The sequence below is a fragment of the Somniosus microcephalus genome, chromosome 6 (assembly GCF_052327205.1).
Source record: "Somniosus microcephalus isolate GS21.2 chromosome 6, FLI_Smic_1.0, whole genome shotgun sequence".
NCBI classification, from domain to species: domain Eukaryota; kingdom Metazoa; phylum Chordata; class Chondrichthyes; order Squaliformes; family Somniosidae; genus Somniosus; species Somniosus microcephalus.
Window position 1 is genome coordinate 170,208,753 of NC_140992.1, and position 14,422 is coordinate 170,223,174.

General features: G+C 45.8%; 1 protein-coding gene across 1 annotated transcript in view; it reads right to left on the reverse strand.

Moving 5' to 3' along the window:
• Nucleotides 1–14,422, reverse strand: part of hydin (HYDIN axonemal central pair apparatus protein) — a 946,920-nt gene that overhangs the window by 893,891 nt on the left and 38,607 nt on the right. Inside the window, exon 3 of the mRNA XM_085992020.1 lies at nt 732–856. Within this exon, the coding sequence (XP_085848146.1) occupies nt 732–856 (125 nt within the window). The remainder of the gene's footprint in view (nt 1–731; nt 857–14,422) is intronic.

Sequence of the window (14,422 nt, forward strand, 5' to 3'; positions counted from 1 at the left end):
GTGAAATTCAATTAAATAAATCTGGTTATTTGTGGGGTGCCAGAATAAACATAGGATAGTAAATCATTTAATTGCTAATGAGCAGGCAGGAAAACATTTTCTACTCAATAAAATTCTGATAAGAAGTTCCATTGACAATATATTCACCCCAACAAAGCTTCAGTATTGAAATATCAATGGAGCAGCAAATAAATATGTTTTAAAATATTCCCTTTTAGGTTTGTTTAGATCATTTCTTGCCCACCTATTTCAGTTATTCCCTCCCGCCTTCAAGCTGCTCCCAACCAATCCAGATGCCAAAGGAGAAATGACCACTGGGAGATATATGGAAACATAACCATTTGGCTCATCATCTATTTTTCCGTACTTTCCTGTGAGCTGTTGCCTTTTCCTTTGAGTTGGTGCTGCTTACTGATGGCCTTGCTGATATTGGGAATTGATCATGTGTGAAATCCAGCCCCGAGTGTCAGTAAGCTATCTCATTATCCACCAACACGCATTTCCCAGCTGGAGTACGGCCATGATCTAATGAACTATGCCTCTGATCTATTCCTGATATCTCGCAATACGAAACAGCACTGAACACTGATCTACTAAAATGTGCCATTCTTAGATCCAACTGGAATATTTTCTGTACAGAAATTCAGCACAACTAAAATGTTTCTGGTCTCATATCTATCAAGTGTAAGAAATTGTAGGATATTTGGTGTTGAAGTAGATGTTTATCTAACCTGTGTGCAAGTGTATTTGCAGATCCTCGCTGTGGTCTCCAATCCGCTGTGGGATAAATTCTACCGTCACTTGCATGCTCTCCCCAAGTCCCAGGTTTCCATGGATAGGTTCCACTGAGAATGGCCTGCAAACAACAAGCAAATAAGAAATAACTAAAACACATATGACACAAAGATTTAACAGCCAAACAGCTGCACTTGTAACATGTACTGCTGTTTAGTCTTATTTTGGGTTAATATGTGCAAAGATCTCACATCCCTTGCAATATCGCATTAAGCTATGTGTCCCAGGTCCCACAGACAGTTTTTTTACAACTCAAATTTTCCACTTTGGTACAATACAATCTCCCAGCCAGTTTGTCCTTCTACTGAATAAAATTCTAATAAGTTCCATTGACAACATATTCACCCCAACAAAGTTTCAGTATTGAAATATCTTCTCCCTTCTTCTTAGGCAGTCCCTCGGAACCGAGGATGACTTGCTTCCACATTAAAAATAAGTTTTCAGGTGACTGATGAGTCCAATGCGGGACCTACAGTCTCTGTCACAGGTGGAGCAGATGGTGGTTGAAAGGACGGGTGGGTGGGGTGCTTGGGTTGACGTGCGCTCCCTGCGCTTGGCTTCCGCTTGCTCCCGGTGAAGAGACTCGAGGTGTTCGGCGCCTTCTCGGATGCTTCTCCTCCACTTTGTGCGGTTTTGGGCCAGGGATTCCCAGGCAGCACAGTGGCATAGTGGTTAGCACTGTTGCCTCACAGCGCCAGGGGCCCGGGTTCGAATCCGGCCTCGGGTGACTGTCTGTGTGGAGTTTGCACATTCTCCCCGTGTTTGCGTGGGTTTCCTCCGGGTGCTCCGGTTTCCTCCCACAGTCCAAAGATGTGCGGGTTAGGTTGATTGGCTATGATAAATTGACCCTTAGTGTTAGGGGGATTAAATACGTGGGGTTACGGGGATAGGGTGGGATATGTGTTGGTGTAGGGGTTACGGGGATCGGGTGGGATGTGTGTCGGTGCAGGCTCGATGGGCCGAAATGGCCTCTATCTGCACTGTAGGGTTTCTGTGATTTCTGTGCCAGTGGGGATGTTGCACTTTTTCAAGGAGGCTTTGAGCGTGTCCTTGAAGCGTTTCCTCTGCCCACCTGGGGCTCTCTTGCCATGCCGGAGCTCCGAGTAGAGCGCTTGTTTTGGGAGTCCCATATCAGGCATGCGGACAATGTGACCCGTCCATCGGAGCTGATCAAATGTGGTCAAAGCTTCGATGCTGGGAATGTTGGCCTGAGCGAGAACACGGACGTTGGTGTGCCTATCCTGCCAATTAATTTGCAGGATCCTGCGGAGGCAGCGTTGGTGGTAACTCTCCAGTGCTTTGAGGTGCCTGCTGTACATGGTCCATGTCTTTGAGGCATACAGCAGGGCGGGTATCACTGCTGCTCTGTAGACCATGAGCTGAGTGCCAGGTTTGAGGTCCTGGTCTTCAAACACTCTCTTCCTCAGGCGACCGAAGGCTGCACTGGCACACTGAAGGCGGCGTTGGACTTCGTCATCGACATCTGCCCTTGTTGACAGTAGGCTCCCAAGGTATGGAAAGTAGCCCACGTTGTCCAAGGCCTTGTCGTGGATTATGATAATCGGGGGGGCAGTACTGTGTGGTGGGGGCAGGTTGGTAGAGGACATTTGTCTTACGGATGTTTAGTGTAAGGCCCATGCTCTCATATGCTTCAGGGAAGGTGTTGACGCTGGTTTGGAGTTTGACCTCCGAGTGAGCGCAGACGCAAGCATCGTCTGCATACTGTAATTCGACGACAGAGGGTTGGACGACCTTGGATCTGGACTGGAAGCAACGGAGGTTGAACAGTTTCCCATTTGTTCTGTAAATTAGCTCCACTGAGAGTGAGATGGAAGAACCTGGCATGAGGTTGAAAAGACCATCCGACAACTGAAGAACAACAAGGCCTCAGGAGCAGATGGAACCCCCGCCGAGGCATTAAAGCATGGCGGAATTCATGAACTAATTTATCTTATCTGGAAGTAGGAGAGCATGCCAGGGGATCTCAGAGACGCCGTAATTGTGACCATCTTCAAGAAAGGTGACAAGTCCGATTACGGTAATTACAGAGGAGTTTCCCTGCTATCTGCCACAGGGAAAGTCATCGCAAGAATCCTCCTCAATCGTCTTCTCCCAGTGGCTGAAGAGCTCCTCCCAGAGTCGCAATGCGGATTCCGCCCACTAAGGGGCACAATGGACATGATCTTCACCCCACGTCAATTATAAGAGAAATGCAGGGAACAGCACCAACCGCTGTATATGGCCTTCTTTGATCTCACGGCGGGAGGCGCGAGCGGGAAGCTTAAAAAGGCTTCAGAGACACAGGTAAGGCCTCAGACCACGGGTGTGGGCAGGAGACGCGAGCGGGAAGCTTAAAAAGGCTTCAGAGACCCAGGTAAGGCCTCAGACCGCAGGTGTCGGCGGGAGGCGCGAGCGGGAAGCTTAAAAAGGCTTCAGAGACCCAGGTAAGGCGTACCAATCTCCAGTCTCCGAAGTCAGAGGGAAGGAGAGAGGTAAAAAGTAATCCAAGTGTGACGTCACCAGAAAGCGGGTAAGTGATTGGTTGGTAAGTATTTCTCTCTTTTTAAGCTTAACCTCTGTGGTTTATAGTTTCTAAGGTACGATATTCATCATCTAGAATCGGGGCAGAGGGTATTTAAAAATAGTATTAATAAATGTAATTAATTACATAGAATGGGAGATCAGGTGATGTGTTTCTGCTGCAATATGTGGGAGCTGGTGGACACCATTGATGCTCACGGTGATCACATTTGCAGTAAGTGTTGGCTGCTCGAGGAATTCCGGCTCCGTGTTGAAGAGCTGGAGTCCGAGCTTCAAACACTGAGACACATCAGGGAGGGGGAGAGTTACCTGGACTCTGTGTATCACGAGGTATTCACACCAATTAGATTAATTAATTCAGATGTAGTCCGTGGCCAGGGTCAGGATGGTGTGACTAGAAGTGAGGCAGGTACGGGGATCCAGGAGGTAGTGTTGGAGCAGGTGCAGCCCTTGCTCTTGTCCAACAGGTTTGAGGCTCTTACTCCCTGTGAGGATGGGAACAGGGACTGCGGGGAGGATGAGCAACCTGGCCACAGCACCGTGGAGCGGGGGGCCATTCAAGTGGGGGGAGTTAAAAGAAATGTTGTAGTGGTAGGGGATAGTATCGTTAGGGGGATAGATAGAGTTCTTTGCAGCCAAGAGCGAGAGTCCCGAAGGCTGTGTTGCCTGCCCGGTGCCAGGGTTAAGGACATCTCCTCTGGGCTGGAGAGAAACTTGGAGTGGGAGGGGGAGGATCCAGTTGTCGTGGTCCATGTTGGTACCAACGACATAGATAGGACAAGGAAGGAGGTTCTGCTGAGGGAGTTTGAGCAGCTAGGGGCCAAATTAAAAAGCAGAACCACAAGGGTAATAATCTCTGGACTACTACCTGAGCCAAGTGCAAATTTGGCTAGGGTAAATAAAATTAGAGAGTTAAATACGTGGCTCAAAGACTGGTGTGGGAGAAATGGGTTTTGCTTCCTGGGACACTGGCATCAGTACTGGGACAGGTGAGAGCTGTTCCGTTGGGACGGACTTCACTTGGCCAGTGCTGGCGAATCGAATAACTAGGGCTGTAGAGAGGGCTTTAAACTAATTAGTGGGGGGGAGGTTTTAAGAGAGCGAAAAATAAAAATGACAGTGGAGAAGGCAATAGAGCAAGGTAGCAGTGGGGGAATTAAAAACCAGAGCGCGTCAGGAAGGGACAGAATGTATAATGATAAAGGTAAAGTAGTAAAAGGGGTAAAAGCAGGAATAAATAGTCAGAAAACATATTTAAAAGTTCTTTATCTGAATGCACGCAGCATTCGGAACAAAATTGACGAGTTGACGGTGCAAATAACTACACATGGATATGATCTGGTGGCCATTACGGGAACATGGCTGCAAGATAACCATGAATGGGAACTAAACATACAAGGGTATTTGACAATTAGGAAGGACAGACAGGAAGGAAAGGGAGGTGGGGTTGCTATGTTAATAAAGGATGGAATCACTGCAATAGTCAGAAATGATATTGGGTCAAAGGATCAGGATAGTGAAACAGTTTGGGTGGAGATAAGGAATAATAAGGGGAAAAAGTCACTAGTGGGCGTAGTCTATAGGCCTCCTAACAGTTGCAACTCTGTTGGTCAGAGTATAAATCAGGAAATAGTTGGGGCTTGTAATAAGGGAACAGCTATAGTCATGGGGGATTTTAACTTTCATATTGACTGGACTAATCAAATTGGGCATGGCAGCATTGAGGAAGAGTTCATAGAGTGTATTAGGGACAGGTTCCTTGAGCAGTATGTAACTGAACCAACCAGGGGGCAGGCAATCTTAGATCTGGTCCTGTGTAATGAGACAGGATTAATAAAAAATGTCCTAGTAAAGGATCCCCTTGGAATGAGTGACCATAATATCGTTGAATTCCAAATTCAGTTTGAGGGTGAGAGAGTTGGATCTCAAACCAGCGTACTAAGCTTAAATAAAGGAGACTATGAAGGTATGAGAGTAGAATTGACTAAAGTGGACTGGGAAAACAGATTAAAGTGTAAGACGGTACAAGAGCAGTGGTCTACATTCAAGGAGATATTTCACATCTTTCAAGATAAATATATTCCACTGAGGAAAAAGGGGAGTAAAAGAAAAGACAGCCATCCGTGGCTTAGTAAAGTAATAAAGGATAGTATTCGACTGAAAACAAGGGCATATAAATTAGCCAAATCTAGTGGGAGGATAGAAGATTGGGAAGCATTTAAAAGCCAGCAAACAATAACTAAAAGATTAATTAAGAAAGGGAAGATAGATTATGAAAGTAAACTAGCAAAAAATATAAAAACAGATAGCAAGAGTTTCTACAGCTATATAAAAAGAAAAAGGGTGGCTAAAGTGAACGTTGGTCCCTTAGAGGATGGGACTGGGAAAGTAGTGGTAGGGAACATGGAGATGGCAAAGACGCTCAACAAATATTTTGTATCAGTCTTTACAGTAGAGGACACTAAAAATATCCCAACACTGGACAAACAGGGGGCAATGGGGGGGGGGGGAGGAGCTAAGCACGATTAAAATCACTAAGGAGACGGTACTCAGTAAAATAATGGGACTTAAGGCGGATAAGTCCCCCGGACCTGATGGCCTACATCCTAGGGTCTTGAGAGAAGTGGCGGTAGGGATTGTGGATGCATTGGTGATCATTTTCCAGAACTCCCTGGACTCAGGAAAGGTCCTGGCAGATTGGAAAACTGCTAATGTAACACCCTTATTTAAGAAGGGAAGTAGACAAAAAGCTGGAAACTATAGACCAGTTAGCCTAACATCTGTGGTTGGCAAAATGTTGGAGTCCATTATTAAGGATACAGTAACAGAGCATTTGGATAAACATAATTTAATAGGACAGAGTCAGCATGGTTTTACAAAGGGGAAGTCATGTTTGACAAATTTGCTCGAATTCTTTGAGGATGTAACATACAGGGTGGATAAAGGGGAACCAGTGGATGTAGTGTATTTGGACTTCCAAAAGGCATTTGACAAGGTTCCACACAAAAGATTACTGATCAAGATAAAAAATCACAGGACTGGGGGTAATATACTGGCATGGGTGGAAGATTGGCTATCTAACAGAAAACAAAGAGTTGGGATAAATGGTTCGTTCTTGGGCTGGCAATCAGTAACTAGTGGTGTTCCGCAGAGGTCAGTGCTGGAACCCCAACTCTTTACAATCTATATTAACGATTTGGAGGAAGGGACCGAGTGCAACGTATCCAAGTTTGCCGACGATACAAAGATGGGAGGGAAAGCAGTGAGTGAGGAGGACATAAAAAACCTGCAAAAGGACATAGACAGGCTAAGTGAGTGGGCAGAGATTTGGCAGATGGAATATAATGTTGGAAAGTGTGAGGTTATGCACTTTGGCAGAAAAAATCAAAGAGTAAGTTATTATCTAAATGGAGAGAAACTGCAAAGTGCTACAGTACAAAGGGATCTGGGGGTCCTGGTGCATGAAACACAAAAAGTTAGTATGCAGGTGCAGCAAGTGATCAGGAAGGCCAATGGAATCTTGGCTTTTATTGCAAGGGGGATGGAGTATAAAAACAGGGAAGTCTTGCTGCAGTTATACAGGGTATTGGTGAGGCCACACCTGGAATACTGCGTGCAGTTTTGGTTTCCATATTTAAGAAAAGATATACTTGCTCTCGAGGCAGTACAAAGAAGGTTCACTAGGTTGATTCCGGAGATGAGGGGGTTGACTTATGAGGAAAGGTTGAGTAGGTTGGGCCTCTACTCATTGGAATTCAGAAGAATGAGAGGCGATCTTATCGAAACATATAAGATTGTGAGGGGGCTTGATCGGGTGGATGCGGTGAGGATGTTTCCACTGATGGGTGAGATTAGAACTAGGGGGCATCATCTTAGAATAAGGGGCTGCCCTTTCAAAACTGAGATGAGGAGAAACTTCTTCACTCAGAGGGTAGTAAATCTATGGAATTTGCTACCCCAGAGAGCTGTGGAAGCTGCAACATTAAATCAATTTTAAATGGAGATAGACATTTTCCTAGCAGATAAGGGAATTAGGGGTTACGGGCAGAGGGCAGGGAAGTGGACGTGAGTCTAGATTCGGATCAGCCATGATCCTATTGAATGGCGGAGCAGGCCCGAGGGGCCGTATGGCCTACTCCTGCTCCTATTTCTTATGTTCTTATGTAGGCCATCGACACTGTCAACCGTGAGGGATTATGGAGTGTCCTCCTCAAATTCAGCTGCCCTCAAAAGTTTGTCACCATCCTCCGCCTGCCTCACGCGACAGTTCCACCACAGACCCATCCACGTACAAACCAGGGTCAAGCAAGGCTGTGTCATTGCACCAACGCTCTTCTCGATCTTCCTTACTGCAATGCTCCCAATTGAAATATCAATGGGGCAGTAAATAAATACGTTTTTAAATATTCCCTTTTAGGTTTGTTTATATCATTTCTTGCCCACCTCTTTCAGTTATTCCCTCCAGCCTTTGAGCTGCTCCCAACCAATCCAGATACCAAAGGAGAAATGACCACTGGGAGGTATATGGAAACATAACCGTTTGGCTCATCATCTATTTTTCTGTCCGTTTGGCTCATCATCTATTTTTCTGTACCTTCCCGTGAACTGCTGCCTTTTCCTTTGATTTGGCACTGCTTACTGATGGCCAGTAAATAGCATGGGATGCCCACTGTACACTCAATCTGTTCACAAGTTGGAAAAATGCCACTGTCAGATCACATACAACAGTTCAAAAAGTACTTCATTGGCTGTAAAGCGCTTTGGGACATCCGGTGGTCGTGAAAGGCGCTATATAATTGCAAGTCTTTCTTTCTTTCTTTTAGTTCACACTAAAACTACAACTTAATTTTATTACACATTTTAAATATTCGGAGAAAGAAAATACACCAGCAGTTAAACAGCAGGATAGTATTTAACTTCTAACAATAATTTAGATGATTTACATAATTAAATTAACAGAATATTCCAATTGTTTTAAGTCCCTTTTAACGATTCTTTACATGGAGTACTCATGTTCCTTGGGAATGAGCACCGACACTATTGTTTGTTACACTGTGTTAAATCTGTGAGTTATCTAGTTAATTAAGACACAGACTAATTAATAACAATCAAAAACAGGTCTTTACTGGTTGGAGGTTGGGACTATTCTGAATACAAGATTACTGCACAGTGCTTATATACCGGTGTGTTCACCCCCGGTATTACGTCTACAGCAGCCTGAGAAAGTAGTACATCTCTTAAGGTGGAACAGGCTTAAGCTCTCTTAAGGTGGAACAGGTTACATACACAACACTCCTCCCTTCTTAGCTTTATAGTCACCCCCCCATTTAACATAACGTAATAACATATATACATATATAACTTCATGTTTAACGTAACATATCACAGATTCAGTCTCTGCGGAAAACAGTTCACAGATTCAGTCTCTGTGGAAAACAGTTCATAGATTCAGTCTCTGTGGTGTAGTCGGTTCACATTGCTGGAGTGACTCATTCAATAGTCCTTCCATGGATTTAACAGTTTGAACTTCCGAACTGAATTGGCTCCGTTCGGAGGGACCACGTGTGTGATCTGGTAGAGGTAATAATGGTTCAGATGGGTCATCTTCTGTTTCGACTTTTCCTTTTCCGTAGTAGAGCCACCTTCTCCCGATGTTCCGTAGACTTTCGGTGCTCCTCCATGATTTCTGTATGGTGGGAGTCGAAGTTACAAGTTGGGCAGGACAGGACATAGTAATATTCGGAGTCGTCCGACAGGTCAGCGAGAGGGTCTTCTATGTCCTCCCTACCCAGCTGGACGTCAGCCAGCTTTTGTTCCAAATCCAGACATCTTTCCTGAAGAGACTTCTTCACGTGTTCCGCTTCCTCTAACTTTTTCTGGGCTTTCAGCAAGTTGTTTACTAATGACCTCATTTGTGATTTTAATACTTCAACTTCCTTTGGAGATTGATTGATCGGACTATGCAATCCCTCTACCGGAGCAGCTGTTTCAGCGGTCTGTTGTTCTACATTGACGTGAGTCAGCGTACTTTTGGCATCCAATGGCTGCTCTGTTGCAGTCGTTTCAGTCTGTGTCGTCACATCAGCCATCTCAATGACTTTTGAGAGCTCCGAACCCTTTTCCTTTGAAGATCGCAGCTCGTGTTCAAGTTTTTCCCATTTCAGAGTCTTGTCCCTCAGCATATGAAGGAGTTGGCTGACCGTTAACTCTTCTGACACCAGATTATGGCACGCACCTTCAGAACCTGAATCAGCTTTGATTCGTTCGGCCTCCTCGCGCAGATGGTTGGTGTGCTCCTGCTCCATTTTCTCCATCAGTTGCTTCTGTTGCCTTTCCAGATTCTCCCACTCTGTAACAAAGAACTTTTTTATTTCATTCATCTCTTGCTCAAAACGGCGAATCATTTGTTCTAATTGCTGTTGTAGTTTGAAATGGAGTTGAGTTCGAGCCCAGTGTCCCTCAAAAATGTGCATATCAGTAGACTTGACAGACTCAGAATTCTCTGTTAAACTATGTTGTTGTTGCTCAGTGGAATTCTGTGCTGAAACTTTGTCTTTTGCACATGGGTTGGTCTTACCATCATCAGTTCTAGAGTCTGGGCTGATTATCTGCACCGAGTTCTCACTCTTTATGGCTTTTAGCGAATGCCAGTCCATATTTATGTTTCTAAACCACTCCCGGCCTAGTAGTGGTGGACCTCCCTCCGGTAGCACATATAAGTCCATTATTTGACTTCCTTCGCCCTTGTTGGCCACTGCAACCTTTATTGTCCCGATGGGGTACACTCTCTGCCCCGTGTAGGTTGTCAATATAATCTCCGTATCCTGTAGGGGAATATGTTGGAATAACCTTCTGTAATCTTTCTTATTCATGACCGACAATGCCGATCCAGTGTCCAATTCCATTTTTACTTGGACTCCTTCTATCTGAAGAGTAACCCAAATTGTCTGGAGGTCTGCACCCTTACCAACGTTGAGTACCCTTAAGCTAGCCAGTTCAATACTGCTTAAGCCAGCCAGTTCATTACTGCTAGCATCTGAATCGGACTCCTGTTCGGCCACCTTGTGTACTTTTGCGTATTTTCCTTGCGGTGACTTCTTGTTGCTGGTCTTCTTCCCTGACCTGCATACTCTAGCTATATGTCCAAGCCTACCACAAGTTCTACATTCTTGGTTTTTAAACCAACACTGGTTCTGATCATGCGTTGTCTTTCCACAACGATAACATTTGCCAGAACTCACACCCAATTTGTGTGCACTGAGCTCCGGTGACCGTAGCTGCATTACTGCCGTGCCTCTCGCTGCGGCTTCGTGTGCTGCTGCCATAGTGACCGCCTTCTCAAGCGTCAGCTCATTCTCCTCGAGCAGTCGCTTTTGTGTATCCTGTTTAAATAAACCACACACAAATTTGTCTCGTAGTGCATCTGTCAGTCCCGTTCCAAACTGGCAATATTTCGCTAATTTACGCAATTCCAGCAAATATTCAGCATTGCTTTCATGCTGTAGCTGCCTTCTGTCGTAAAATTTAAATCGTTCCGCTAGCATCAGCGCCGTGGGGTTTAGATGATCTTTCAGGACAGTAACAATCTCATCGAACGTCTTATCCGCCGGTTCATCTGGTGATAACAGGTGTTTCAATTGCCCGTATGTCTTCGCACCCATTAAATTTAATAATGTTAGTGCTTTATCAGCCTCACGAATTTTATTGGCCTTACAATAATTTTTAACTCGTTCAACATATATGGCCCAATCTTCGATGTCACTATCAAAGTTGCTAATATTCCCGTGTTTAGGCATTGTAGTACTTTATCAGATTTGCAATTTCTCAGATTTTTTTTTTTTACTGCTATCCATGATGGCGGCTTCCCGCTCTTGCCGTCGTCCTCCGCCCACAAAATGGCAGTTTTCCCGCGCTTGGCGGTCTTCACCCGTCCCCCGACGCCGTCTCCCTTCAGCCCCTGAGTGCGGCCCTTATCTTCGCCGCGATCGCCCGAGTGCAGCCCTTATCAGCGGATGCGATCGCTGGATCGCGAAGTGGCTCCCGACCGAAGCGGCTCTCGGCCCTTATCTGGAGATGCGATCGCTCTCGCGGCTCTCGGCCCTTATCAGGAGATGCGATCGCTCTGTTGAAACGCCTCCCGCTCGAAGCGGCTCTCGCGCCCTATTCCTCCGGCTCCCCCAGCCCCGTTCGTGCGGCCAACGCGGTCGACTGCCTGTCGCGTCGCTGCCCGGCTCAGACAACGGCTTACCCACCACCAAGCTGGAGAAGAAGCTGACGGTTGCCGATGGAGGCTCCGAGGTCAGGATGTCTTCCAGTGGGGTGGAGAGGGTGGAAACCTCTCTGCAACATCCTGGCTGTGGACGAAGCTGCCGTGGAGTGACTGCTGCAGGGTCCGAATCAGACTCGTCGCCAGTGTTAAATCTGTGAGTTATCTAGTTAATTAAGACACAGACTAATTAATAACAATCAAAAACAGGTCTTTACTGGTTGGAGGTAGGGACTATTCTGAATACAAGATTACTGCACAGTGCTTATATACCGGTGTGTTCACCCCCGGTATTACGTCTACAGCAGCCTGAGAAAGTAGTACATCTCTTAAGGTGGAACAGGCTTAAGCTCTCTTAAGGTGGAACAGGTTACATACACAACACACTGTGGAAGTGTTAAATGCTTTACACAATGGTTAGTCGTCTGCTTTTGTACAACAAAGCTTGTTTTCAATGGCTCGGTCATTAGAAATTTTGTAAACGTCCACCAGCCTGCATGCATCCAACATGTCAGAACAGCGAGAAACTTTTGGTTGAACTTGTGTGTATTTGGTTCTACCAGGAACACGACAACAGGAACCTTTAAAGAAGATTTTCAATTTGACCTAGGTGAAAAAAATCACATGAAAAGATATAATACAGAAATATTTTAGGATGAGGCCTTGTGTTCATCATACATGTGATGGAAACGGTGCGATCATGTATGAGTTTAACTTGAGTATCTGTCCAATGAAAGGTTTCAAAATGTCTGCAAGCCCTTTGGAGGGAACACAGATGTGGATTTCCAAAGTAGTATCAACATACAAGGACACTGTGTGTTTCCTCTATCCTTGATGCTGCGCCGTTATTTCATGTTCCTTCCAAACACCTCTCTCTCACACACTGCCAGTCTCAACTGCCTAGGCCCCAAGCTCTGGAATTCCCTCCCTAAACCTCTCTTTCCTCCTTTAAGACACTCCTTAAAACCTACCTACCTGTCCCTGTATCTCCTTATGCGGCTCAATGTCAAATTTTGTTTGATAACTCTCCTGTGAAGCGCCTTGGGATGTTTTATTACGTTAAAGGCACTATGGATCAGGTCGGTCTGTACCAACCAGCTTTGGTGTGTGAAGTCCAAGTATAGATCGGCTCTGATGAGGTTCCCAGTTCAGAGTTGTCACCTTCACATGGAAGCAGACTCCAAATCAGTGTCCAAGGAGATGGGGGGGGGGGGGGCGGCAGGGGGAAAGAGATCAGGCTTGTTAAAAGTGGCTGACTGAGGAGCTTGACTGCATCTTGTGCCGGTCAGGGGATTTCTGGCTATGGCTTCAGGGTGAGTATCAGTGGTTTATAGGATTACTATTAGTTTCAGGTAGGATATCAGAGCATTACACCTATTATTACCAGTTACATTTAGATTAGTGAGTTATTGTATTACTGTTGGTTATGAGGGGGATCGGAGTGTTATCAGTATTACTATTAGTTGTCAGTGTAATTTCAATGAGTTACTATTAGTTACAGGTGGAATACAAGTCCTTCCCACCTCTGGTTTCCCCTCTTTCCCGCCTCGGTCTCCCCTCTTCCATTGAAACCAAGGCGAGAACACAATGGCAATTGATGGGGCTGATTAAAAGTTATGCAGATACTCCAATAAATACTCAGTACTCACAGCTGTTTTCCTAGCTACTCGTGGGAAAGGGTTTGTCACAGTACTTTTGCGGAGAGCTTACTTTCTACACTTTGGAGGTTTTCTGAATCAGATCAGGAAAGGTGGCATCTAGGCTGCCTTAGATTTGATCTCGAACGAGGAGCAATCTGACCATCACAGCCTGCTGTTAACAGACCTGTAGCTGGAGAGCAGAGAGGGGAGCAGCAGAGGGAAGCAGCTTGCAGGAGGCACTACCTGAGAAACAGCAGTGCTTACGGAGGCTCCGGTTGTCGTGTCATGTGGTGGCAGATATCTGCAGCCTCCTGGAAGAAGATGTGGTTCCTGCTGGACCTGGTGGGCACACGTTACCAGTGACTTTTTTGCCTCTGGATCCTTTCAGGGCTGTGTCAAAGACATATCCAGGATCACCCAGTTGCCGCCTTACAAATGCATAAGGCAGGTGACTTCGCCTGTGACAACACCAGTCAGAGTGAGTGGGCGTTCGGGTTTGCTTCTCTGGCTGGTTTCCCCACAGGTGCAGGGCTTCATCGGCTGCACACACATGGAAATCCGCACACTCCCAGATCAACCAGGATTATTTGTGAACCGAAACGGCTTCCATTCCATCAATGTGCAGCTGGTGTGCAACCACAGAAAGATATTTCTGCAGGTGTGCACAAAATTTCCAAGAAGCTGCCATGATGCATTCGTCCTGCGGCAGTCCAAGCTCCCTGACGTCTTTGGATTTGGAGCAGACTTAAGAGGTGGCTGCTAGGAGATGAGGGATAACCCCTTCAAACTTGGCTGATGACACCCGTGGGAAACCCGACCAATGAAGCCCAAGAACGCCACAGTGAAAGCCAAATTCCCACCAATCGTGTCATTGAGCAAGTAATTGGCATTCTCAAGATGCGCCTCAGGTGCCTGAACAGATCTGGAGGTGCTCTTCAGTACGCACCAGCCAGGGTGTCCAGAATGGGTATGTTTTTCCAGCCAGCAACCAAGAATGGGAAACCCAGGAAACTGGTGCAAAAATAGTATATTTTATGTGATTCGACTGAAGAAAGGAAACTTCACATAACAATTCTCATACACACATGTGCATACTCTTGGTGAACTACAAAGCTTTATTCTTCCTTTTCATATCGCTCCTATGTGGTGCAAGCCCTATAGCTTCAGCAGAGATCGAGGC